This window comes from Solanum verrucosum, unplaced genomic scaffold (assembly GCF_900185275.1).
Source record: "Solanum verrucosum unplaced genomic scaffold, falcon-dt-bn FXZP01000278.1, whole genome shotgun sequence".
NCBI lineage: Eukaryota > Viridiplantae > Streptophyta > Magnoliopsida > Solanales > Solanaceae > Solanum > Solanum verrucosum.
Window position 1 is genome coordinate 1,763,766 of NW_026020332.1, and position 27,065 is coordinate 1,790,830.

Sequence of the window (27,065 nt, forward strand, 5' to 3'; positions counted from 1 at the left end):
GGTGCACCTCATAAATATAGATCAAGATTATAATCAATGTCTGACTTTTTTGCTTTAATAAATACTTGTATTATGAGAAAATTGAAAAGAGTAATGATACCAAAAAAATAATTAGGCAAGTAAGATTTATCAGAAATTTAGAAAACTCATATAACAAATAATTAATATTTCACTAATTGTTACGCTAATCATCACCTTATCTGATTTATTATCAGTTTCCATCTAAGTGAAGATTGTTCTAAAGATTATTTTCAATGATCGAAAAATTAAACATATAAAAAACATTGCTATATTTCCTGCCCTTCAAAATTCAAATAAATGAAAACAGCAAATTTAACGTATCGTCCACAATTTATTAAAATATCACCCCATTGCGTGGCCCATAATTATTGGAGATTGGACCCTCCATCTTTTTATCTATGTCAAAGTTTCCAATATTTCGCCATGCTCCTTTATAGGCAGATTTTATTTATTTAATTCTTTTTACAGAACAATCGATCAGTGGCGGAGCCTCAGGATAGAACACATAACTTCAAGCAATTTTTACAACTCTTTAATCACTAGTTCATTATACTAAATTTTTAACTAATTGTATCAAGAGATGTCAACACTCATATATATATATACATTTGTCTTAGGTAGCTCCGCACATGAGAACAATGAAACCTTCTCTCAATAATGTCGGTCCATCCCTAGGGAATAGATATCTACTTTAATAATTTCTTAGAAAGAGTTTTACCTAGAAATTTTGGCACAAATTCAATTTTAATCAAATCTTAATATAATTATCGAAATTAAAAAAAAAAAAAAACCTAGATTCTTGGTATTCATCTATGTTTGCATTTTTTTTTATTTTTTTTTTGGGACATTAAAGCTGTATATTGCATCAGTACTGCAATGCATTAAATACGTAGATAACAAGACACTATCACAAATTTTAAAAATCGAGACGCATCAATTACAGCTAGGGTGGCAATTTCAATCCATATAAGTGAAATGAAATTATTTTTCTCATTAAATTAAATGGATCACTCATATAATTTTAAATGGATAAATATGGACTTCAACCTATTTAAGTTCGTACAAATATAGACAAAATGGATAAACGTGAGAATCCATATATATTCATATATCACTCTACTATCATAAAAATTCCTAATTGCATTATTTAACAAAATATAAAAAATTGGAGGTGGGGGCAAACAAAAGAAATTTTGGCATTTTTTATAAAACTTTTTTTGGATGTGGGTGAGAGGTGTCATAAGGTGAGGGGAGGGGGTGGGATGGGATGGTAGAGGTTGAGGTATTAATAACTTGGCTTTGGTTTAATATTTTTTTTTGCTTTAGAAGATTAAAATGGGTTACAACTATTTTACTCAAATCATATTTGACCAAATTTATATTTATCCATATTTTATATGGGCGGATTATGATCCAATCCATTTTAACTCAATCCACATTCTATCCATCAAAATCCGATCCAATCCATGCATTTGCCACCCCTAATTACAACCATTGTCCGTTTGGTGAGATTATAAATTATTATGTCTATGAAAATATAATTTTTACTATTTAGAGACAGAGTCAAGATTTAAATTTTATGTGTCATTTATAGGATGTAGTAGATAATTTAATATATGTTTTTTGTTAAGTAAGATTCTTAATCTATGTATAATTTGGCCAGAAAATTTGGTCAGAATTTGGCCAAAATTTTGTCAGAATGGTAAAATAACATATTTCACACTATGTTATTTTATCTTTTTGAACATTTTTACCCTTTTAACTTTAATAATTTTTAATTAAAAAATGGAAAAAATATTAGTTTATTTAAAAATAACAGGAAAAATCCTTTTGGCCAGAAAATTTGGTCAGAATGATATTTTAGCTTTGTTATTTTATCTTTGTAAATATTTTTACCCTTTTAACTTTAACACCTGTTAAGTAAAAAATGGAAAAAAGATCAATTTATTTTAAAATTAAAAAAAAATTATAGTTTTTTTAATTTTCTGGCCATTTAGCACTTCCCAAAATAAAAAGGATATTATAGACTTTTTAATTTTCTCGCCAAATTTTCTCAATCTACTGATAATCAAGATATGTATTAATTATATATTGAATTCGTAGCTAATCATGATATTAACAAGAGCTATTAATGCATGGATAAACCTGAATAAAGACATAATTATGCTCTTAATATACTAAAAACATATTCACCGTTATCAACCTCATCATTACTAATACATTATATTAAATATTGTTGTTATACATTTTTTTCAAACGACCCAAATGAATTCTGAATCTAAAGACAAGACCTCAAGTGTTAGGTAATTAATTTTTGAACAAAAATTTTATATATATTAAGTTGTTTAATTTTTTAGATATATATATATATATATATATATATCGAAATCATTGAGTTCAACTATATACTATACCTCTGCCCCACTCATTTTTGTTCCTCAATTATTATTTTTAACCTTTTTGCAATCCTTACAAAGTAATTTTAAACTCTAGAACCCTAAAGTGTGCTTTACATGTGTGTCATAAAAATAAAACTTTCTTCTATATTCAGTAATGTCCCATGATTGTCCCTCAATTTTTTCTTTTTGTTACTTTATGCTATAATGATTAACGTGAATCTCACAAGGGCATAATAGGAAAGTATAACATGTGATAGTTTCTATAAACATATAATGATAATCTAAAATAAGAAATCTACTGCACCAACAAGGATCGTAATAAAATGGTAAGTACTCTTTCAATCTTAATCAAAAATTTTGAATTGGAGTTTCCTTGGATACGCAAGTTACCTTTATTAGAGAGTGCTTTATTCCTTTACTTACCAGCGCGAGATTTAGTCGGACTCCAATATGTGTGGTACTAGACACCAAGTGAGAAAAAAAAACTAATTTTTGTATCAAACAAAGAAATTTGATTTTAAGATTAATTAGCAAAACAAAATATACTAATTAATTATAATTAAAGAATATAAGTTTTAATTCGTTCGAAACACAGGTCATGTATATTTTTTAAACTTTTTTTAGGACAGATACGTACACTAATTACATATCCAGCTCATTTTATATGGAGGATGACCTACTTATAACTAATATATCCACATATATAACCAGTTCATTGTCACAAATTTAAAAATTGCTTTGTGCACAAATTTTTTTTAGCAATATATGATGTGAAAGCTTTTAAATCATTGTTTTAACAATTAATTCAAAACAATACCAAAAAGAAACAAATAACAAATCTTATGACTTGTTTTTTCTATAAAAAAAAATACATAAATATGTTATTTAATTTAATTTCAGTTGATATCTTTGATCTCCAATTTTAGATGTCCACAAATAGATATTTAAATCTATATAAAGTTAAATAAGTAGATATGCATGTCATACATGACAATTCACGTAATGTTTTATCAATTGAAGTACAAAAATATCAGCTGAGAGTAAGTTAAAAAACACTTCTAACAAATCTTATGACTTAGAAATGCACTGAAAAATGGCTATAGTTAATAATAAAGATAAAATAAAAATAAGTAATAAATTATTTATTGGCTTTCAAATTGAACAAATAATAATGGACAAATAAAACAAAACAAATAGATTACTTGTTAGTTAAGACAAGTTTTCCAGGTCAGTGCCAATAAATAGATAAAGACTCTTTAACGTACAGAAGAAAGACATCCATGGCAGTGTTTTCCCAAACTTAAAAAATTTCACAACCCACATCACCATAAATTAAATAATCTATATCTCATCAATAATTTAAATAGTTGGGAATTCAAGGTATGATTTAGTTTAATTTGTTTCTCCACATTAAAAAGATTCATGATCAATTTAAATGAATTTAACCTTTAAAATTCTTATCACTAAATTCAAAAGTTCATATTTTAGGAAAAGTATATTCAACCAATCAAATATTATTTGTAAAAGATTATAACTAAATATAGCTTTGTTTTTAAAATTTTAAATAAAGTGAAAAAATATTTTTAATAGTATGTAATAGCTTGTATATGTGATCTATGGAATTATGTGACTATCTATTTTGAGATATTACTCTTTTAGTACAAAATTGTATGATTGAGTTAAATTAAGGTAGTTTTCTAGTTCTTAATAATTAGGGGTATAAACCATATTTTCATGAATGATGAGTTTATATGAATTCAACATCTGAATATAACTCAGTTATAATCTGATAATCGATTTGCAAAAAATATTTCAAGACCAACATTACATTCGAAGTTGAAGAAAAATTTAACAAGACCTGACCTGACCACACAACCAAGAAACCGACCTTGACATTGGGAGTCAAGTATTAGGTCAAGAGTCGGATTCTAGATCTCAAGTTGAAAATTGGGGTTGGGAGTTGCGATGATTTTTTAGTCGAATCACCATATTAGGGTCAAGGGTTTGGTCCCTGGAGGGGGGGGGGGGGGGGGAATCATAATCTGGTTCTGGATCAAGAACTAGGGTTTAGGGTCAAAGTTGAAAGTTAAGACTCGAGCCAAATTTTGAATAAAGGTCAGGATTGGACCCCAAATGAGGTTAGGAGTCCTGTCATGGTCAAGAGTTGGGTTTCGAGTTGAGAGATGTGGTCGAAGTCGGGAGTTGAGTCTTGGATCGTAGGATCAAGGTTCCCCGTTTGAGTTCGAAGTCGAGTCCCATGTTGGGGCGAGTCCAGGGTCTAGAAAATATCTATTTCACATAGAATAATCATTTTTCTTAAATTTAAGAAAAATATTTATTTTTAAAAAATTCTGAAAACAATTGAAAACATCTCATATTTTCCTCATACTACCAACCACACACCTCAGATATTCTCTCAATGTCCAAATTGTACTCAAATTATAATTAATGGGTCAAAGATTGAGTTCAAAAGTATAAATTTTATCCATTTAAAAATTATTCCCCATACAATCAAATATAAACGAATTGATAAGCTATGAGCTCATGTTGATAACACTATCCATAATATATATATATATATATATATATATATATATATATATATATAATAATAAGTACTCCACTAATTAAAAGGAATTTCTTTTATTAAAAATCTTCCACACAATCCCAAATATTTGCCACTCCATCAATTGCTCCAACAAACATTTAACAAGAATCTTGAATCATTTGATAAAGTTGCATGTACACACTAAAATTTAAAAAAATAAAAAAAGGGAAAAAAATTTAAAATGGGACCAAATTGATTAAATTTTTTAAAAATGGGCAATCATCGAGTGCACCTATGTGCAAGGAACACTTTGCAATCATCCTTTGGAGCGATGGTTGGAATATACGAGATATCATCACAGCCGTCGGTTTTGTGTCTCTTGAAATCAATCAGAGCCGTAAACATAGCAATGAAAAGCATCAAGTGGTTAATAGCATACTTCTGGCCCACACATGCATGGGGCCCAGCTCCGAATGCTAGAAAGTTCTTTTTGTAAACCCGCTCCTCTTGTCTCTCCTCCATGAACCGGTCCGGGTCAAATTTCTCCGGTTCAGGAAAACCCTGAAATGACGAGTCAAAAACCGACGGGAACACAATTGTTCCTTTCGGGATAACGTAATCTTCGGTTAACCGGAATTCTTCACCAGCAATATGTGGCACCATAGTTGCCGGAGCTCTGATTCTGATTATCTCACGCGCCACCGCTTCCAGGTACTTCATTTCCCTGAGCATCTCCGCCGTCAGCGGCTGCTCAGATTCTGGCGACCAGAATTTCGCTACCTCCGACCGAACTTTCTCCAAAACTTGTGGGTGAGAATCCAGAAGCACGACTGCCCATAACAGAGCAGAAGTAGAAGCATCTTGAGCAGCAAAGAGGAAGTCGAACAGGTAACCTCCAAGTTCCTTGTTAGTGTACTGAAATGGCTTTTGTAATCCATTGATATTAGCTTCATCAATCTCTCTTAAATTTTCCTGCATCCAGAAATCAATCAAGCATGTGGGTTCTTCTTCGTTTTTCATCTTGTTTAAGCTCTGTTCCACACATACCGAAAGGGTGTCGACTAATCTCCCAACTGCTAATCTAGCATTTCTGAAGGCAAAACCCGGTAAATCTACAGGGAGTTTCATTAACCCAACATTGAAGTAATTGTAATCAACATTGAATCTCTTTCTGGATTCTCCATCCAAATATGGACCAACGAACACAGTCTGGGAAGTATCTAAGTTCATATCCCGGCAAAGTAGTCGAAGCGGGATTGGGGTGTTAGGGGATTTGGATGCTTCATCTAACCAGGACTTGAAGTATTTGATAATAATCCTCTGTTGGATATCAGTGTAAGTTCCAAGAGCTTTAGGAGTAAAATTTGGGGCAATTCGTCGGCGAAGGTCTTTATGTTCTTGGCCAAACATGTAAATCAAGTTATGCTCGCCGAATAGTTTTTTCCCAAAAGGGTGACCGATAAGATGGAAAGCGTCGGGGCGGACATTGGCAAAGACCTTATGGGAGAGGTCAGTTGAGTGGATATAAAGAATGAACTTACCGATGATATAGTTAACAGAGAACCCATGTCCGGTAGACTTAGCTAAAGCTGATTGAAGGTCCCAGAATTTAGTTGGATTTGTGACTAAGGGAATTACGTTGCCAAGAAAGGGGAATACAAGAGTTGGGCCAGGAAGAAAACGCTTCTTCTTGATGTAAGAGATCTGTTCAAGAAGAAGTAGAAAAGCTATGAAAGAGAAGAAATAAGGTATCCATGGGGATAACAAGACCCAAATGGATGCCATGTGCAGTATAGTTCTTCTTCTTCTTCCTTAGCCTTCCACCGGAAACTATTTGATAATATGGATTTAAATGGTGTGTAGGGTTTATATAGTAGGATGAAGGTTGGATAGGTGGGTCAAACAAGAAAGCTGAGAGAGAAAAATATAGTTAAAACTGTGCAAGAAGTTGGAAAACGTGGAAGAAGAAAAAACCAAATCTGAATTTTATTAGGCAGAAATTTCAGATTGTACAGTGTCATTTACAGGTGGTCTTGGTCGAGAAGGTGAATTTTGTTCAGTTTTCTAGTCTGAGTTTCACTTTTGGAGATGGAGAAAGTGTTACATTGGGTATAGGAAAGCGGAAAAACGAATTGATTGACTATGGTAAAGGTTCAACTCACAAGAGAGTCAAGCAATGTTTATAACAATTTAGCTGTCGTTTGGCATGCATGCATTGTATCCTGAAACTATTATACCTTATGTTAAACGACTCGTTAGGGAATAGAGAATGATTATTTAGGGTCGAAATCCAGCTGGTCATACTAATAGGAGTGGTCCAGTGGAGACATTTGCAAAGAGACAAAAGCAAATATTACATGGGGAATTTGCTCTTCTCCTTTGAATCTCTCTGTCCCAAAATCCTTTTAACCTTATGGGGCCACCTCGATTCCATCGGACATTTCATTACCGTTCACCAATTCAAGTATGTGTTATAAACTATACATTTTCTAAGGTCGGATTACTAACAATCTGATGTTAAGATACGTTTATCTGTTTACTAAGAGTGACAGATATCTATCTATAAATTCTTAAAAGGTTGCTAATAATTGGTGATATTTTAATACAAGTTGTAATGTAACATGTTGGAAGAATGCTTACTCTTTTTTGGGAGAGTAGGGTCGTTTTTGAATGCTATTGCTAGTGGGTTAGTACTGCAGGGGCGGACCTACAGTGGTTCAAGTGGGCTCATATGAACCCACTTCGTTGAAAAATAACACTGTATATATATGTATATTTAATCAGTTTTTAAAATTTTATATGTATATATTAAATTTTGAACCCACTAACACAAGTCTGAAGCTTAGTTGAGTGGTTGAGGGGGTTCAATTTTCCCAGCCAACTCGGGATCGAATCCCCATTGCCACATTTTAGTTTTAATTCGTTTTTTTGATATATAAAATGTTCACACACAGTTTTATCTTCTATGTAGGTGTAAATTTTGGCCTTTTAGTTACTTAAAAATTATAAAAAGTAGAACAACTTTTTACTTTTACAATTAAAAGTCCAATAGTCAACAACTTTTGTCCTTTTTGTTTTTAATTTATTTTAAAAAAAAAAAACTCAACTAAAAAGGCACTAATCCCTATTATTTTCAATTCTAAAAACTCTTTTGTCTTCTTCTTTGTTGAATGCTTTTCGCTCTTGATTCTAGTCTTTATATATACATATATGATTATTGTGGTTATTTTTTATTTCTTCAACTAAAAAATCCCTTATCATTCTAAAATCAACAAAAAATTACAAATAATATTAGATATATTTCTATATATTTGATTCTGAAATTAAGGTTATAATTATTTTGTTTAATATTTTGTTTTTATTTGTTAAATGTTGAATGAAGAAAAATCATTCATAATATTCTTTTATTTTCTTAGTTTATATTGAAGCCTAGTTTTTCATCCATCTTGTTATTTACCATCTCATTCATAAGTCCATGTAAATTTTTTTCAAATGTATTAACATTGTTTAGTATAGTCAGATATGTATGTTGTTAGCCTCATAAAAATTACAAATAATATTAGGTATATTTTTATATCCAGAACCCACTTCATGAAAATCATGGATCCGCCACTGATTAGTAGTGATTGAGAATACAAGAGAAGGCATGTCCTTTATTGACAAAAACAACAATATTTAACTTTACCCATCTTTTTAACATTTTAAAAAATTATTACTCCATTTTTGAAACGTTTTTGAGTTAATCCAAGTGCCTTCTCAAAAATAGTTAAATTTGGTTTATTTTTTTACATACATTAGTTCTCCAATGTGTTCTCGTTTCAAGTGTTTTACTTAAATCTGTTTGGCTTTGTAAACCATGAGTATTTATAGAAATCGGGTTGAATATATCTCTTATATATATATGTAGTGTCATAAACTTATCAAATTTCCAATTAGACTCCGTAACTAAAGGTGTCAAACTTGATTTTTGCGTTAATCTCAAACATGACATGTGAAAAATAACATAAAAGTTTCATTGAAAACGGAGGCTGGCTAAGTTCCTTGGACGGTATCTGTGTAAGGATAGAGACAAATTTTGGGTTTTTAATGCGTACATAATGCAAATTAAGAAATGTGTGTGTTATAGTGACAGTTGGAATATAAATCAAGTGTTAGGTAGAACAATTAGTTAGCAAAGGAGATGAACTTACACGTACTACATATTTTTTTGAAAACAAAAAACACAACAATGGCACCTTATTTTCCCTCCCTTCCCATCTAATACAAAGTGCAATCAGCATACCAACAAGACGGGAAAACCATGGAATATAGATTCTCAACCAGCTAATAGATAGAAGGCTAAAATTCATATTTCTCTTAATTGTTTCACAAATTTAACCACGAAAAAGAAGCAAAATTTATAGGCAAGGCCAACATCAGTAGAACTACATAGTAGATGAATACGATTCAAGTTCATATCAAAACTAACACCTGCAGCATTCTCAACAAGAAACCGCATTTGCTTCTTGACAAAAGCAGCAAGCTTACAGCCTTCTTCCTCTCCTACCACCCTTTCTGCGAGTGCTATCAGTAGGAATTGGAGTCACGTCCTCTGCAAGATAATTTAGAAAGTTATGTGATCCATCTACAATTTCACTTCACATTAAGTGTTTCTCACAAGGGTTTTACTAACATAATGGACAGATAATTCTCACTTTTGATACATAAAAGCTAAACATTACCTATACGACCAATTTTCATTCCTGAACGAGCAAGAGCCCTGAGAGCAGACTGAGCACCAGGTCCAGGTGTTTTGGTCTTGTTTCCACCAGTGGCTCGAAGCTTGATGTGAAGTGCATTGATGCCAAGCTCCTGTACTCAAGAAGACAAGATCCAAAAGAGTGAGCAGAATGAAACACACTATTCAACTGATGGTAGATGGTAAGGGAAAATAAGAACTGAATATAGCTACAACCTTGCATCTCTGAGAAACATCTTGTGCAGCAAGCATAGCAGCATATGGGGAAGATTCATCCCTATCAGCTTTGACCTTCATCCCACCTATTAGAAACAGGTGACAGCAGAGATTCATTACACCTCTTCCCAATAAATAACAAAGACAAGGGTAAAGAGCAGGAATATAGATGAGCTTTGGAATTGTTTAGAAATGCTATACAGAATTTGAAGTAGAGCTCAAATAGTTACAATCATAACAGGCTCATAATCCAGAAACTACTGAAAGTCAACATAGACAATAGCCTATTATCTTTGAATGTGATTCCTAATTATTATTGCACTTGTGATGTTCAACATAACCGGAGATACAATCCCAAAGGTAACAAAAGTTTATATCTATTCAATTTCTAAACAAAATAAACATCACACAAGCACTATGGCCCATAATGCTTGAGATCAGCAGTAGAAGCCAAAAACCAACACCAAACCTAGAATACATCACAAATGTCAACTACTATAACATAGTAATCACATTATGCACCATCATTAAACAATGCAACCTAACAACCATTGAAACCCAAAACTTGACTTTCTGCCATGTCTGGTGAGGATAGAATTAAGGTATACAACATATCCAGTGCAATCACATTAATCACATGTATTTTCTTATATTATTTGATAGCATTAAGGTATACATCAAATACATGGCAAAGATGTCACTCAGATGGCTTTTTTGTTGTCAGAACAGTGCTTACAATTGCGTGCCATAACTCTAAATGAATTGAAGGCAAGTAAAAGCCAGATTACGTAAAATTTGATCCCTTAATTTATCAGCCCCTCAACATATAAGCCAAGTACCAAGATATTCAAATTTAAATAAGCCTACTCTGTGAAAAGATATAGTTCTTACCAGTAATACGAACCATTGTTTCCCGTCCAGACAAATCAGTCACGTGCTGCAGTCCAAAAACAAAGTATGTAACTACTTGAGACAACGTAATGAGACAATAAAGAATAATGGATCCATCGGTTACCACATACAATGAAAGTGTCATTGAATGATGCAAAAATGTGAGCGACACCGAAAACAAGCTCTCCCTCTCTCACAGAAGGACCAAGAGTGACGGTCTCTTCCTTTGGCTCCCTAGTTCTCCTCTTCGACTGCAAGGTCAAGTCATCAACATAACAACAAAATAGATAACAATAGAAAGCTTAATACTGACCATTCTTTCCTTCATTATTCGACAAAGCAAAACAATAATTTCCTTTTAAAAAATAAATCTAATTAAGCGCAGATCCACCATAGACGCTAACTGTTCAGCAGAACACTCTAAATCTCTGTTAAAAAAGTTAATTAAATATGTATAAATAATCAATAAAGAACCCCTAAATCTCTGTTAAAAAAGTTAATTAAATATGTATAAATAATCAATAAAGAACCCACTAAGCCAAAAGGATTTTGGCCTCTACCCATAAACTTAAAATCCTAAATACGCAAACTGACTAAGTTACAAGTTTCAACAAGGCTTACTTATAGAGTTCATGCATCACTTCTAAACCAACTACAGCTTGTCCAAATTCTTTAATTTACTAGTCATAAGCTTCAACAATTTGGTTTACAGAGCAAAACTTTATCCAACCATTATCTATGGCTAAAATGTGATGTAGCCAATTTGCATCACTTTTCGAAGTGAAGTATCAAGATAGTCTACTGGGGTATGTTCCAATTCCACAGATCATTGTCCTAAACTACTGATATCTAAATGTTGTAAGCAAGAGATTAACAATGGGGACCATGTCTTTAAGCAAGATCAGAACAACAGAGGAAAACCAGATTTTCACTAGGAAAGGTACAATCTTTTCATCAGAAATCCAGAACAATAACTAATCTAAGCATACCCAGATAACTCATGGATTGAATTGAAGCTATCCTAAAGATACAGCAGCAAATAACATCAAATTCATCCACAATATTCAAGGAAAACTAGTGTATTCGATAGATTTCATTACCATGGTGTTGTTGCTGATGAGACTTCTGCTGAAACGGCGGTGTTCAATTCGGAGGAGGTTGAATTCAGAGAAGGCGATTTGGTTCAGCTGCAGCTTTATATGTAGCAAGACGGCGTTAGGGTTTCAGCATCAAACTTAAAAACTAAAATTTTCTAAAACAACCCCCACATGTTTCTGATAATGTTTAATTGAATCATTGTCTTTTTTAAAAATCCAAATTGCACCATTTCTTCAAAAACTATCCTTTCTACCTCCGTCCACTTTTAATTGTCATAATTTCCTTTTTTAGAGTCAAACGGTAATAATTTTAACTAACATTTTACGATGTACTTTTTCATCATATTGATATGCAAGAAACTTGAATCTATACTTTTCGTGTAGTTTTTGAATTATCCAATTTTTTTGTTTAAAATATTGAATTAATATAATCTAATTTAACTTTGAAAATTAGTCAAATTGACTTTTGAAAAGCACAACATGATAATTAAAAGTAGACAGATAAAGTATTTCTTTCAATTTGTTTTTAAAAGAGAATATTATTTTTTCATGTGAATTTGGTAAAGGGAGGTTTTCCCTCCGCTTTAAACGTCTTTTCCCCGCTTGTTCAAGGCACCTTTGTACTTCACTTCCGCTTCCTTCCTAGGTATATTCCTACCCTACCTATCGAAATGAAAAAGAAGTCCCCTTTACCAGGCTCAGCACGAAATCATTCTAAAAAGTGTATTTACAAGTACCAAGCGCCTATTCGTTCTAAAAAGGTTGGAATGAAAAACACATTTCAAAAGCCTAGGAAACCGCTTTCGTTACTTCACTTCTGCGCTTCCATTCCCCACCCCTTATTAGTATAGTTACGAAAAGTATAGTTCCCCATCAGCTAACATGTTTAAGATGATAAGATTCAACGTACATCTTTGATACATCAAATACATATTAATGGTCGTTTGAAAAATTGAGTTTGAATTTTATCAAATCAATTATAAGTTTTTTAAAATAAAATCATAATGAGTTTCTGGATACATTTATAAATGTATCAAATATGTCTTAGAATTATATGTTTAAAATATATTATACTCATATATTAAGTTTAAAATTAATGAAACAATTTTCTTTTTACTTGGGCCTTGGGACGGGTTTCGGATTGAAAACAGTCGTAGAAATACCATTACTTTACTTTGGTATAAAATAAAGAGGGTGCTCTCTATTGATTCTCGATAATCCTCCTCCTTTATCCGAATTTGAGACGGGCAATACGAAGAAGCCAGTAATAGGGTAATTTTAAGATTCTCAAATATTTGGATAATAACTACTTATTCAAAGCTAGTTAAGTTACAGAGGTAGACCAAAATAACTACATATATTTTTTAAAAGAAAAAAAATAGTTTCAATCTATTCTCTAAGTTTGAAGGCAAAAGAGAAAATTTGCAGGAAGTGACTTAAACTTGTCAACTATGCAGTACTCTAAGAAATAGCAAAAGCAGACCCAATATGATCCATGACTTGAGTTTATACTGAAGTCAGTCCCACATATCCAGCAGTCAAGGCTAAAATGCTAGAAAAAACATATGCACCAGCAACAATGACAGGTTCTTTTACTCCACATAATTCAAGGTGGTGATGTAATGGTGCCATTCGAAACAAGCGGTGTCCACTTCCTAGGAAATGTTTTGTTGTCTTGAAGAAGGAAACCTAAGACACAGGTAAGTCTGTGTCAGTTGAATCTAAAAAGTGCAAACATATCAGTGGAGATAATTCGATACAGCATTGTTAAGTAATAGGTGAGGACAATCAAGGTGCAGAGGTTGTATATGAACTAGACATTAATTTCATATGCCATGCTTATAGAAACAGCAAAAACTCAACCTCATCTCAGGTCCAAGAACAAGGACCATCCGAAGCAACATTCTTATGAGAGTGGAGAAGCCAGCTTGATTAGTTAATTACATTTGCACAGTGAAAGATTCGTAAAGCAATAAGGAAGCAAATTTAAGTAGAGTGATGCAAACTCCTCAAACTATGGAAAACACATTTGTTTCTCCTTAATTCCCTCCATGACTATATTTCTAAAGAGAAGTACACACATGGACGATGAGGAGAAAGCAAGGGAAAGAGAAACCAATGTAAGAAACCTAAGTTGCATTGCTAGGTAGGTAGGTTGATAGAGACTAGAGAGGGAAGGGGAACTGACCACAGTAATAAAAGTTCAAAATAAAAATGAAAGGGGCTAAAGAGAGCAATGAATTCCTCTTCCAAATTCTCAAACACCAACACAAGTAGACAATAGAAGCATCTCTAGATTGCAAACTTCGAACAAGAAATCCGGAGAGGATAAAGTTACCAACAACAACATACACAGTATAATCCCATAGGTGGGGTCAGCGGAGGATAGAGTGTATGCATAGAGTGTATGCAGACCTTACCCTACCTCGTGGGGGTAGATCAGTTGTTTCCGAAAGACCTTCGGCTCAAGTAATGCATACCAAATAAAAGGATAAAGTTACCAGAATGAGAAGTTCTAAGAATATCATATTTGCAAACAAACTGATAATCATCCAGAATTTTTGAGAAAGAGAATTATCCATGGGTAAAGTTAACAAGTTACCTGCAGTATAACTGATAGTGCTTCCAGGACAAAAACACCAGATGAAATGAACAATGGAAAGAACATCCCTGTACAAGCAGCCATAGAAGCCAGTGCACCCCCTAAGGCTAAAGCTCCTGTATCACCCATAAAAATTGATGCTCTGTACCGGTTGTGCAGAAGAAATCCTGCACAGGCTCCTGCCATAGATGCTCCAAATATGGAAAGCTCTGTTTTGGATGCACAAACCCATACTCAGCAAGAATCATGAACATTCAGAAAATGCAAGTTTCAAGACACTGCTTCTCTAGGAAATTAAAATGAAATCAACTTTTTTCATCACAAAATTTTTCATGAACAATATTGAACTAAGTAAGACAATGTAGTCAGTACACTTGAATTGCAATAAACACCACAAGGATCAACAGTTCACGCACTGACCAGAACATATAGGAAGCACTGCAATAGACATAGCAATGAACGCCAATGTGGCTGTTCCTCCAGCCAATCCGTCGAGACCATCAGTAAGATTAATTCCATTAGCCATGGAAGCAAAGCAAAACGAAGTTAAAAAAGGATAGAGTCTTCCAAGGCATATAAGCCCAAGAGGTGCGGGTAGGGGAACCACTGTTTTCCTGCATGCACACAGAAGATATGAACCTTAAGCGATACAGAACTATTTTTTATGCATATACCACATTGGATTTAATAACTAACTGAGAAAGAACAGGTTTCTGTCACTATATACACCCTACAGGAAGCATGTTTGCATCTTCAGTAGCAGAATATCCAAGTGAACTCTAAGATTCAAGCAAGGGTTCATAGGCTTTGCATTCTTTATTCGTTCTTATTTTTGTATTCAACACTCGAACTGTAATTATTCAGAAGATGTGCAAGAAACTGATCTATCAAAAAGAATGAAGATTAGTGTTGTATCTAAAAAATCCAGCATTTGTATATGCTGCTAGGAAGCTATCAAGATCAGTAATTCCTGTCATCCTTTTTTTTGGTTAGGTAACTCCTGTCATTCTTATATCCCCCTGAGTTAGTCGCAACCTTAAGTTAGAGAGTTTTTAATCCAATTACGGAATGCTACAAAATTCAAAATGTGGCATTGACCAATTAGAAAATTCAGGATACAAATTTGTTAGGACCAAAGCCAAACTAGGGACGAATCCAGTTCATTTAGAAACATCAATTTGAAGACTGAGAATACATGAGCTTAAATTTTGTTGATATACTGAATAAGAAAAACTAGTTGTTAATATAAGATAGATTTGTGAGTTACCATCATAAAAAGGTTGATGAAATTAGTTACAAGAATGTATACATGCTGTAGGGTGACGATATGTCCGATGCATACAGCCAAAAGGAGAAAAATGTCCCAGCAGCTACCTGTGTGCCAGAGAGGAGTACCGTCAACTCCAGAGAAACAAGAAGCCAAAGTAGGATTTGCAGAAAGTACAAAAAAAGGAAAAAAGGCTCACCTCCGACATGATTCGAAATCGAGCGGATAAGCCAACGTTATTATTCCTCATACTTATCAAATCATCAAGTAATCCAATTGCTGCAAAAGTTAAAGTTGCTGCAGAAGCTCCAAGAACTTCCAGAGAAGAAAACCCAACAATAATTTCAGCAACAATTACTCCAATTGGAATAAAATACAATCCGCCCATTGTAGCAGTTCCTTTCTTACTAGAGTGCCGAGCAGGCCCCTCCTTCCTGATTACAGAGTGAAGTTTCAAACTACGAAATAAAGGGACACAGACATAACCTACACAAGACACTGCCACTGCGGAGATGAGAAAGGGACGCATCAGGTAAAGTGGAGCCAGGGGCAATCTAACAATTTTCCATGCACAACAATCCACAAGAGACAGAAGCACCGTCGAGAACATTATGAGACCTATGTTGTTTAGAATGCCATATTTTATCCTGCATAAATGGGTTTGAAAGGCACTTAGAGAATGGAGAAATAAACAAAAACAACCTCCCCAGAGTAATTCTAAACAGACAATCTTCATTCCTTTAAGTTCATCAGTCCAATAATTTTATAGCAGCAAAGTATAAGGCACATTGAACAGGTATAAAGATATATAGGTACCAGTTATACTGGTACAAGTAGATTTACCTTTTTCTCTTGTACGCTCTGCCAAGCATTGTTAGCTGGTGAGTTGTTACGGAGTCGTCAGCAGAATAAAGCTGCTCCTTGGAGGTAGGCAAATCAACATCCGTGATTGGCTGTAGTAAAATATCTCCATCACTGTCTTCACCTTCACTTGATGAGAACCTATATTCGATTGCTCCATTATTATCTCCCCAGTCATGAAATGAAGAGACCCCAACATCCTACATAAGAAAAAAGAAAAAGACATATCACACTGAACGAACTAGTATTAGGTTTGTTCCATGGCAGCAGGGGGAAATCGTTATAGAATATTGTCTCATTTATCTTCATTCTTGTACACCTCTTTCCTGTTGCCTAAACATATATTTAGCAGTCACTTGAAAGGTCCCACTTCAATCTGTCTTAGCAATTAGAATCCTGATATTTCCCATCAAAGAAGAACTCCAACTGGGCATTGTTTTGGTGGATGAATTTTTTGAAAGGTTTTTCTTGAGCTAAATAGTTTCCTCAGGCAAACTACTTCTCTTTTTGTCACTATCTACTATGCTCTTCACACTTCATAGCACTTGCTCCAATCAACATGAAACAATGTTTTCATTCCTTGCTACTAGTAATCATCCTCACACCTTTCCTCCCTCCACCAATATGATATTTCACCGACGTAATGTATAGACAGAAATGACTTAAAAACTTTAGTTTCTTAGGTAAAAACGTTTTCATGAAACAACATTTTCCGATGATGAAATTCTACATCCTACCAAATGGAACATAAACTAATAAGTATGTCTAAAATTGGTAAAAAAAAAAATCAGACATTGGTCTATCTTCTCATAGATTAAGTGAGAAGAGCAGCGATACAAAATAGAAATAACAAAAAAAAAAAAAAGAGCGAAGAATTACATCATCCATTGCTCGAACTTGAAGAAGCCTAGGAGGCAAACAGAACCCATAACGCCTAGCACTTGATCTACAGATCTTTATCAGAAACAAATTGCAACGTAAAACAAAGAAAAAAAGTCAATTTAATCAATAACCCACTTGAAAGGTACGAAAACAGTATAGAATTTTGCAAAGACTATTCACAATATTACCTTCAAAGGAAAATGAGAGCTTAATCGGAGATGATGAAAGTTGATCAATAAACGCTGAAATTTCAGATTCAGAGACCCTTTTCGAAATTGAGAAACCCCAAGTCGATAGAAATCAGAATTCAAATCCAAATTTGAAGCACAAGATTTGTGAGATCGCATGACTAACATTTTTCAAAGGTGTAAAATCAAAAGGATTATCCGATTTACATGAACATCAACTCCATTAAACAAACATAGGTATGAAAAATTGGTTTGGTTTTGCAGAAAGAGAGAAGAAAAAGGGAATATACTGAGTTCAAAGAAGAATGGCTAAAGAGGGAAAAAATAAATCCTCCACCTGACTTCGAATTCCACGGAAGAAAACCTTTACGGAGTGTGGTGTGTAACGCGCCATTAATGCGCGTAAGAATCGAATAAAAAAAGGGATTTTTTTTTTTTGTTTTATAAAAATAATTGGGAGGGCGTTGAGCCTTACGCGCATCTTCAACCCAAACATCAAATTTTACATCAAAATTGGTGTTAGCATTATTTTAGAGTAAATTAACTCAACCCACAACATCATATTTTGTACCGAAAAAAAATATTTTTTTATTTCATAAAACAAATTCTTTCTAAAACATTCACCATATATAATTCATATTATTTTCTTTTATAGTCGTTTAATATAAAATTATTTTATACCATAATTGTTTAAATAATATAAATTGCTAGCAATGTATTATTTGTTTAATAATTTATATGTTTGCATTTTAAAATTTTTGTGAAGGTTAATTGTAGTTATATCCAATTATAATTAATAGTAGAATTAACATAAATTTATTTTTATTTAAAAGTCATATATAGAAAAATTAATTTATAAAAAAAGCTTAACTTTTATATCTAAAATTAATATTATAAAAATATTACATAAAAAATAATTAAATATACAAGTGATTTAATTAAAACATACAATTTATATAATGTTTAATTAAAAGTTTTGTATAATGAAATAATATTAAAATATATAATAAAGTGAATTGGTGTGATGAATAGTGTAACACCAAATTTGATGTAACACTATTCACACACCAAAATGGTGTAAAAATTTGGTGTTTGGTTGGAGCTCCAAAACATCAAATTTTACACCAAATAAGGATTTGGTGTTAGGTTAGAGATGGTCTTACGAACAAGGTTAAAATTTAACTAGAGAAAATGAGGGAAAATGATTATAAGATAGAATATCGACCTTCACTAATAAATCAATAAATTAAAAATTCAAGTAACTAAGCATCGAAATATATTTTCTCATGTGATGGTTTGTTTTGGTGTGGTGTGAAAATAGATGTTGGATAACTGTTTTTTTTTTCTTTTTTTCTGGACGGCAAATTACAGATTTTGTTTTTTCATGAATAATTAGAAGTTATTGATTGTTACTCTTTCCTGTCGATTTATGTGAAGTCGACTAGACATGAAATTTATTTGAAAAAAATTATGATCCTCAAAAAAGTTATGATATTTTTATGACAATAAATTCTTGATATTAAACGAAAAAATACATTATTTATAAATATAGGAATGTCAATTTGTAAAACAAATTAAAAAGAAAGTTTAAATTGAAATTATCATAAACCATTTTTAGAACAAAAAAACCAATCTTAAAACCATTTGAAATGTCTCTGATATACATGTCATTAGTTAGTGCTCACCATGACCTATGTAAAAGAAGAGACAACTAATTCTTCACAAGTAAAGAAGGGAGGTGTACTTTGGAATTCAATTTATTTTGATAGAAAAGAAGAATCAGAATTGATCCTCTCGAAGAAGAAGTTTTAAAAGAAGGGACAACTAATTCTGCACAAGTAAAGAAGGGTAACGTACTTTGAAATTCAATTTATTTTGATAGAAAGAAGAATCATAATTGATCCTCGAAGAAGTTTTAAAAGGTTATTTTTAGCACGTTGGCATACACTAATTCAATAAAAAACACCGATCAGCCCGACTTCCTCAAATATCCCCACTGCCCCTCAAGGAGTAAGCCATTTTCTATCAATAAATTTGTTCTTCTCACGCTCGAACCTGAGACCTCTGAAAGTATAACCATCTTCAAACCCATTGGTGGTGCTTGGTACACATAAAAGTCTTGTCATATTATCTCCTCTAAACTACTATCCAGCCAGCATACTAATAGAGCAATCAAGGAGAAGATTTGATTACAATTTAAGTTGGCAAGTCTTCCTCTTCTATTAGATTAAAAAAAAAAAAGATATTGCAATTGAGCATTGCTAGGACAGATGCATAAAGAAATTGGCAAGCATTTTAACAATGAAGTTTCCATTATGGGTGACATTTTATAGCCTTTTCATCCAAGTAAAAATGAGTTCTTTAAAGACTGAATTTTGAAGGTATTTTTCTCCTGCATCACCACAAAGGAATCAGTAAGGTGTTTTGTTCAGAAAATTGGATTGAGTGTACCAAAGTAATTTTAATAAATCACCTTACCACATTGCAAATTTAGGAAACACCACATTAGACGTTGAATCAACTGGACAAACCAATGATGGCAAAATTGGCACAAAAATAGTCTTTATTAACATAATGGCACAAAAGTACAATGTTATATACCTCTGTCTTCAGGAACCCACAATTCTATAACACAGGAGTACAATTGCAAATTCGAAGCACTAACCATTGAAATTCATCATCCAAGCATTTTTCACATTGAATACATAGCAACACAATCCTCAAAACATAGATTATATTTGCAGTAAGACACATTTAACAAAACATCATTAGCTTGGAGATGAAGAAAGAGGTCGGCCTCTTCCCATAGCAAATCCTCTGGTTCCATCAGGCATTCTTGGACCAGGAGGAGGTTTTGATGGTTCAACCAAATGAGTGGAAGAAGTAGCTCCATGGCCTGGTGATGTTTAAACAAATATCATTAAATTCAAGAGAATAAGGAGAAGCAAGAGAGAGAACAAGCATAGTGTCCTCGGAAATCTTACCATGTCCATTTGTGCCACGCTTGTTTCTCCTTCCACGGCCTCGACTTCTGGTTGTCACCCTGGGCCCATTTTTCTCCTTTTGTGCATGCTCCCCAATGGTCTCCTTCAATAGATGGTCACCCTCCTGAAATGCAAAAATTACATATATCAACAATATGCAAGAGAAATTGAAAATGTACTCCACTAATCCTGAAATTTCGCTTTTATTGATCCTTAAGAAACCATGAACTGCAGAATTTTACTATTGCTATAAGTGAACATGGCAGCTAGACAATTATTTGTCAAGTGTACAACATAAGAAGACAGTTCAAGAACGAGTAAAAAGCTGATTGGTTTGACAAATGGCACAATGAAAGAAACTGGACTGACAATAGAGTGATTGGTGGATAACCATACCACGAACTATAAAGAGGGAGTATACAACAAGGTACTGTTTGAACCTTTTTGCTTAACGATGACTATGCTACTCCTTTCCTAATCAAACTAGTTTGAACATCTTAACTCTTTGTTCACCTTTTCATACTTCGTTTTTAAGAATAACCACCCTAAATCCATTTGGCAGACGTGTCTCGTGTGAGAAAACATTTTGGAAGAATACACAACTTCCCCTCTTGATCCGAATTGTCAAAATAACACTTAAAACTTTGCACCTAATATCTCCCCAGACACATTACTTTCTCAAAATGTGTCTCACACACCCAGTGTGGTGACTTGATAGACAAGGGGTTTATAAAAGCATTGCAAGTGTTATTTAGACCTACTTTCCTTTGTTCCCCATTATTATTTCCCTCACTTTTTTTCAGCATAAAACTGTGCCCTGAAATTCAGATATCTTTAATGTTCTTTTTTTAGAAAAACTTCCCATGCCATGACATAAAATTTTCAACTCAATCCAACCTTTTTCTCTCTCTCAAACCTTTATAAGGCTTTGATGAGGAAAAGAACCATAGACGTTGATTAAACCGAAAAATGGAGAGGATAAAGCTTTTGGTTATGTCAGTTGTGACATTTCCTGCTGGGCACTTTTTTGGATTTTACAGACTAAAATTTTGGTCAAGTATTTTGTGAATGAAAATAGTGTAAGAAACAAGAAGAGTGAGAGGTGTTAGTGGGATTTTCTATAATGGATGTGAGTGATGGACAAGTAGATGAGATGAAATATGAATTTTGTTTCATTGATGAAAGAGGGAATAGTGAGAAAAAGGGGGAAGAAGGGAGTGCACTGGTGGAGTGAGGAGATGATTTTGGGATTCTGTGGTTTCAAGGTGTGATAATGATCGAGGGAGATAGAGTGTTACTGAAATATGCTTTTTGGTGAGCTCCCTAGGAATAATCTTTGAAAAGAGCAAGGGTGGAGTTAAGTTTCATGGAAAGTGTGTCCAAAATGAGGTGGATTCTGCATGTGCCAGTTGCCATGTATGAAGGTATGGAAAATGATTGAGAATATTTTCTCTTGGGGAGAAAGAAATTTTGAATTATGTTCCAACCATAACAGCATACAAGCTGGCTCTTTAATTATTTTATCGACTTTCAGCAACTTCCTGACTTCCATCCATCAGTTTTTATCAACTTTTTTCTTCTTTTTGTTTTCCACTTCACCCTATTTCTTAAGGTATGTTGATCAAAACTTGGAAAATATCCATAATAAAGTAGGCATTACTCTTCTGTTTTCTAGCCACTAAAGCGAATATCCTACTACTAAACAACTATATTTAGACATAAATCTAAAGATTGCAAAGTAATAATGATTAACCTCTTCGTCTTGTGAATCAACGCGATGCTCACTTGAATTGTTTTCCTCATTAACTGCCAGATCAGATGCTTGGATATTGTTATTCCTATCAAAATCTGGATCTCTCCAACCTTTCTTACTTTGGCCAGGCTTGTTCTGAAGAGTTAATATAACATGTTATACAGCATACACCAATGACAATATTATTCGATGTAAAGGGAAAGGAAGAAAAGGAGACAAAACAAATTACTATTTTCTTGAGAAGCTTGACTCGCAAGCCAAATCTCCAATCCTGTTCATCATTCAAAATGGTCACCTGAACAGCCACCAACAAAATGAACATCATCAGATTTTATGAAATGACACAGCCAAAATGAATAGGAACCTTGATTCACACTCACAGCTTTTTCAGCAGCTTCCACTGTGTTATATTCCACAAGAGCATGCAACTACAATAAGAAAGAAAGAAGAAGAAATAAATGTCCATAGCATACATGAAGAAATAATATAATCCTACCACTTCAAAATTTCTCATATATCCTTCAATGTGGTTAGATGCAAACATAAACAGCATGGCCAGTTGGACCCTAAACGTGATAATATTTCTCATGAACAACTAGGAAAACCAAAATTCTAAATGTAAGTCAACTGTTTTGAGACCCATCCCATGCTTCACACTAGTCAGGTCTACAGATGCTCTGACGTAGAAGCTGTAATTACATACCTTACCACTGAGCAGCTTCTCTGCAGTTGTGCATTTTCTGGGATCTCTTTCAGTGTGTGGATCGCGAATGGTAATATGCTTCACACTAGAAGTTCAAAATAATTCCAGACCATTGTTTCCAGGAATATTTAATGACCAAAAAGAAAATAGTGTATGAAAAAAGAAAAGGCAACATACTTTCCAGCCTGGCCAAATATGCTCCGAAGGTTATTCACTGAATGATCCTCAGGTAAATTTTCCACCAATACAGTACAAACCTAGAACATGGTAAGTAGAAGAATAAATTCATCCAAACTTTAGTTTAGATTATATTCATTGAGTTCCAGTAGAAGTAGCAATACCTTGGGATCTTTAATATCACTTAATGGAAGAGGATGAAGTCGCTTCACCTTTCTCCCATCACGGCTTACAACCTCCAGAATAAGAAAAAAAGAACAAAGAGAATGAAAGACATAACCTAGGAATATTTGCATAAAGACGAAGGGATTAAAAGGAGTATAAATCAATATTATTTATAGTCAACAAGAAGAATTAGACTTACAAGCAGAGAAGATTCCCCAAGTGCAGCTGCTATTATTGATGTCTCCTTCGTAAGCTTCTTAACTTTTCTAAAAGAGGCAATTACTTTCACAGGGACTGCAAGATACAGCACTCAGTTGAGATTTTAAGATATAAAGAAGGTAGTGGAGTGCATCTGTATAGGGGAGATACTCGAGGATACAAAACATATAGCCCCCGAAACAGTTACAAGAATAAGTGAACATAGAGAGGGAGTCGGAAAGAAATATGAGGCCACTGTGAGAACCTTCCTCGTCATAAACAAATAAGCTCCAACACTTACCAAATCCTTCCTTGTCTCTAGTCACATACTTCAACAGAAACTTGTCAGTAGGCAAATTTTCATCGCTGAAGTAATACTCAACCTGCAAGAGGCAAAATTTCCTTTAAATCTGAGAACTGGATAGTGGTCAGAAGCAAAAACTGCCATGTAGTAAAAATTATATGCTACAGATTTTACTACTAATATCTAGCCACTAAAACAAGGCATGAGTACGGTTTGTGTATACCCCATCCTCCCAATACCCCACTTGTGGGATCTCACTGGTATGTTGTTGTATTTAGACACTAAGACAGAGCAGCAAAGCTATAGATACCAAGGACTAGTAAAAGGCTAGAGTAATCAAAGGTAAATTCTAATATCTGAAGGTTGTATAAAGCAAACGTTATGTTACGAGAATACCAAAGTATGTATGTGAGAAACAAATGCTCATTAACCAAGTCTGTACAACTTCACTTAAGAAAAAGGTTTCTGAAATACAAGAGTGAAATCATGCATTTGCGATCCATTCTGATAGATGCAGAAAATCTTTGTCAGGTACCACATAAAAGTCCAGAAAACATCATGCTATAACTAAATTTCCTTTACAAGTTTCAGCAAGATGTTGCAACTACAATAAATGAACAAACCTACAATATCTCAAACAAGTTTTGAAAAATTAAATCTTTTTCTCAAGTTCTATTCATATAATTAAGAACCACAGGAAGAACTTGATAGGGACATCCAATGATAAAGAAATAAATTCAAAATCAGATTTTGTTTACTATAATCAAATGAGGAAGTCTCAGAACATATGAAACAATTCCCATTTATACCTCCACCTCTTCTACCATATAGAAGAAACATTTCTAACTTTTAAATAATAATCAGCTAATCCAGTAACCCTAACTTAGCAAAAACAACAGAGCAACAACAAAAATTGCGACCAATCAATCCAATTGAAAATTTTCACTTGAATAAATTTCTGGGCCACATCTACAGGAAACCTACTTGTGGGATTACTCTAGGTATGTTGTTGTTGTATATCTACAATTAAGCAAATTTCTGAACACCCATCCAATCCAATTGCACACAATCATCTAACTCACTCATAAACTTAACTTTTTAGCATATAACCCTAAAACTCAAAAATTCACCCAAGAATGAAAAACCCCATTTCGTCAATTGATGAAATAAACCAAACCCAAAAGAAAAAACAATTAAAAAAGGAACCTGCTTAACGATCTTGTTACGAAGATCATCGGTGAGTACAGTATCGGTGACTTGGGCATGGAGTTGATCAGACGGCTGAGAAAGATCGTCAATAAAGTGAGACTCCGGCGATCCAACAGGTGAAAAATCAGGACGATCATCATCATGGGGCGGAAATGAAGCGGTCTGAGAGGGTATGGGGAGTACTCCACCACCGTCTGCTTCCATTTTTATTTTTTTAAGGAGAGGGAAGAGAGAAGATATGGAAAACTGAAAGGTCAAAGAAAAAAACCCATCATTTTTTCCCCATTTTTTCCCCTTCTTCTTCCTCCTTATTCTTCTTCTTCTTCTTCGCTTGATCTCTCGAAGAAGTTTTACTGGAAATAGGCAAAGTATATATAGGAAAGATCAATAGAGACGAAGGTTTTTTTATTTTTAGGGCCTTTGGTTACTCAAAGTGTGCTATTTTTAGTCCAAAAAAAAAAATTAGTCTGTTTTAGTCAAATTAGTCCAGCTTTCAATTATTCTATTATAGAAAAAAAAATTAAGATAATTAAATTATTTATGATGATTTTTTGAAATATTTATTAGTAATTTTAAAACATATAATTTGATTAATGTATTCCTACTAAATGTACTACAATATTAAATGGAGTTGATATCTTGCACAAAATTCATAATTAGAAATGCAATTAATGGGTGTGATTTTTGTCATTCACATCACTAATATTCTATATTAGTTGTCTATATTATAAAAAATAATTGTTAATTTATAATATTAAAATAGTATTACTTAAATTTTTTTCCTTATTTAAACCTTACAATTAATCTTCTTAAGCTATAAAAAGAATTGAAAAGTTTCGAAATAATTTTTTTAAGGGGAAAATTAGTAAAACTATTAATCTTATTTATAATTTCTTAAAGAAGTTTAAAAAAAGTGAAAACTTTAATATGAAACAAAGAAAATGTATATACTCATAAATTATGTAGAAAATCTATGAATGTTAATTTAAACTATAATGAAAAGTAAAACAAAAATAACTAAAATGATCAAAATCACCTTAGTATGTTAAAACAATTATTTTCCCAAATGGTTAAAAAGGAAAACATAGCATGCATTACTATTTCTGAATTACTAATTATTACCGTACATTATTAATTTCTACATTATAATTTGTAAGATATTAATTTTTATATAACTTATCTTTGCACAAATGCTAAACCTTTTCCATCTCAAGTTACATTACGCAATGATTACATTTCTTATAACTTACCTACAATATTGATAGTACTTACTTTTCATATTTCAAGTGTTTCATATAAATTCTTTTCAAATTACTTTTCATAATTTGCATACGACTTCGGTGCATAATTATCGTATTGATACCGAGGTAGTGACTAGTGAGGTAGGTTTCAACCAGTGGCAGATCCAGGATTTAGAGTTCGTGGGTGCCAAATAGACTTATCGATTAAATTAATTTTATATTTGATTAAAATATTTGTCTTTTCGATATATATCATAAATCAATCAATAAAATGTAAATAATAAGATATTACACTTTTATTGAGTATTTAATCAAATAAAAGAAAAGTCAAAGGAGTAATAATGTAATTAATTTAATTTAAGTCAATAACAATTATAAAAATAAAAATAAAAATTGTGCCAGTGCTTGGAGCCTTTTTTTTTTCTTAAAAAACGTCTGCATCAAATTTCTCAAAAAAATAGGTACAAATGGGATTCGAACCCGCAATATCAGCCTTTTAAAGTTGCCCTCCTACCATGACACCACAAGACAATTTTGTTCTGTGGGTGGCACGTTTTATATTTATATAAATATTATATATATATACCTATGTATATATAGAGTTTCCGTCGAAGTTCGGGG

General features: G+C 33.0%; 5 protein-coding genes across 6 annotated transcripts in view; all 5 read right to left on the reverse strand.

The window, feature by feature from the left end:
- The window catches only part of LOC125836467 (60S ribosomal protein L18a-2-like), a 115,808-nt gene that overhangs the window by 47,386 nt on the left and 41,357 nt on the right, over nucleotides 1–27,065 (reverse strand). The window lies entirely within an intron of this gene.
- Nucleotides 5,040–6,877, reverse strand: LOC125836444 (cytochrome P450 710A11). Its single transcript, XM_049515611.1, has one exon. The coding sequence runs from the start codon at nucleotides 6,751–6,753 to the stop codon at nucleotides 5,248–5,250; it is 1,506 nt and encodes a 501-aa protein (XP_049371568.1). The 5' UTR covers nucleotides 6,754–6,877; the 3' UTR covers nucleotides 5,040–5,247.
- Nucleotides 9,298–11,815, reverse strand: LOC125836370 (40S ribosomal protein S14-2-like). The gene is made up of 6 exons (XM_049515545.1): nucleotides 11,803–11,815; nucleotides 10,945–11,114; nucleotides 10,814–10,859; nucleotides 9,923–10,008; nucleotides 9,690–9,819; nucleotides 9,298–9,559 (listed from the first exon to the last, which is right to left on the reverse strand). Exons 1-6 carry the CDS (start codon nucleotides 11,813–11,815, stop codon nucleotides 9,492–9,494), a joined length of 513 nt encoding a protein of 170 aa, XP_049371502.1. The 3' UTR covers nucleotides 9,298–9,491.
- LOC125836443 (phospho-N-acetylmuramoyl-pentapeptide-transferase homolog) lies at nucleotides 13,379–18,045 on the reverse strand. Of its 2 annotated transcripts, none has more exons than XM_049515609.1 (8): nucleotides 17,711–18,045; nucleotides 17,520–17,594; nucleotides 16,623–16,840; nucleotides 15,979–16,426; nucleotides 15,822–15,886; nucleotides 14,933–15,126; nucleotides 14,513–14,721; nucleotides 13,379–13,599 (listed from the first exon to the last, which is right to left on the reverse strand). In XM_049515609.1, the coding sequence occupies exons 1-8, from the start codon at nucleotides 17,876–17,878 to the stop codon at nucleotides 13,417–13,419; spliced, it is 1,560 nt and encodes a 519-aa protein (XP_049371566.1). In that variant the 5' UTR covers nucleotides 17,879–18,045; the 3' UTR covers nucleotides 13,379–13,416. The 2 variants fall into 2 exon arrangements, with proteins under 2 accessions (XP_049371566.1, XP_049371567.1); XM_049515610.1 differs by having other exon boundaries at nucleotides 15,979–16,213; nucleotides 17,711–18,013.
- LOC125836452 (la-related protein 6A) lies at nucleotides 20,256–25,574 on the reverse strand. The gene is made up of 11 exons (XM_049515621.1): nucleotides 25,201–25,574; nucleotides 23,992–24,073; nucleotides 23,692–23,786; nucleotides 23,492–23,563; nucleotides 23,328–23,407; nucleotides 23,151–23,235; nucleotides 22,828–22,875; nucleotides 22,677–22,742; nucleotides 22,448–22,582; nucleotides 20,695–20,818; nucleotides 20,256–20,606 (listed from the first exon to the last, which is right to left on the reverse strand). The coding sequence occupies exons 1-11, from the start codon at nucleotides 25,405–25,407 to the stop codon at nucleotides 20,479–20,481; spliced, it is 1,122 nt and encodes a 373-aa protein (XP_049371578.1). The 5' UTR covers nucleotides 25,408–25,574; the 3' UTR covers nucleotides 20,256–20,478.

Bases quoted from the DNA above. Each gene is read 5' to 3' on its own strand.
- LOC125836452 (XM_049515621.1), bottom strand. From the start codon at position 25,407: ATGGAAGCAGACGGTGGTGGAGTACTCCCCATACCCTCTCAGACCGCT. The intron at 23,564-23,691 runs GTAAGTCTAATT...CTTATTCTGGAG, and splicing joins TTGGGGAATCTTCTCTGCTT to GTTGTAAGCCGTGATGGGAG. The intron at 20,819-22,447 runs GTTAATCATTAT...TTTGCATTTCAG, and splicing joins TTGATTCACAAGACGAAGAG to GAGGGTGACCATCTATTGAA.
- LOC125836443 (XM_049515609.1), bottom strand. From the start codon at position 17,878: ATGTTAGTCATGCGATCTCACAAATCTTGTGCTTCAAATTTGGATTTG. The intron at 14,722-14,932 runs GTCAGTGCGTGA...CATCCAAAACAG, and splicing joins AGTGCTTCCTATATGTTCTG to AGCTTTCCATATTTGGAGCA. The intron at 13,600-14,512 runs GTAACTTGTTAA...CCTGTGTCTTAG, and splicing joins CACTATCAGTTATACTGCAG to GTTTCCTTCTTCAAGACAAC.
- LOC125836370 (XM_049515545.1), bottom strand. The intron at 10,009-10,813 runs GTAAGAACTATA...TGTTTCTAATAG, and splicing joins AACAATGGTTCGTATTACTG to GTGGGATGAAGGTCAAAGCT. The intron at 9,560-9,689 runs GTAATGTTTAGC...ATTATCTTGCAG, and splicing joins AATGAAAATTGGTCGTATAG to AGGACGTGACTCCAATTCCT.
- LOC125836444 (XM_049515611.1), bottom strand. From the start codon at position 6,753: ATGGCATCCATTTGGGTCTTGTTATCCCCATGGATACCTTATTTCTTC.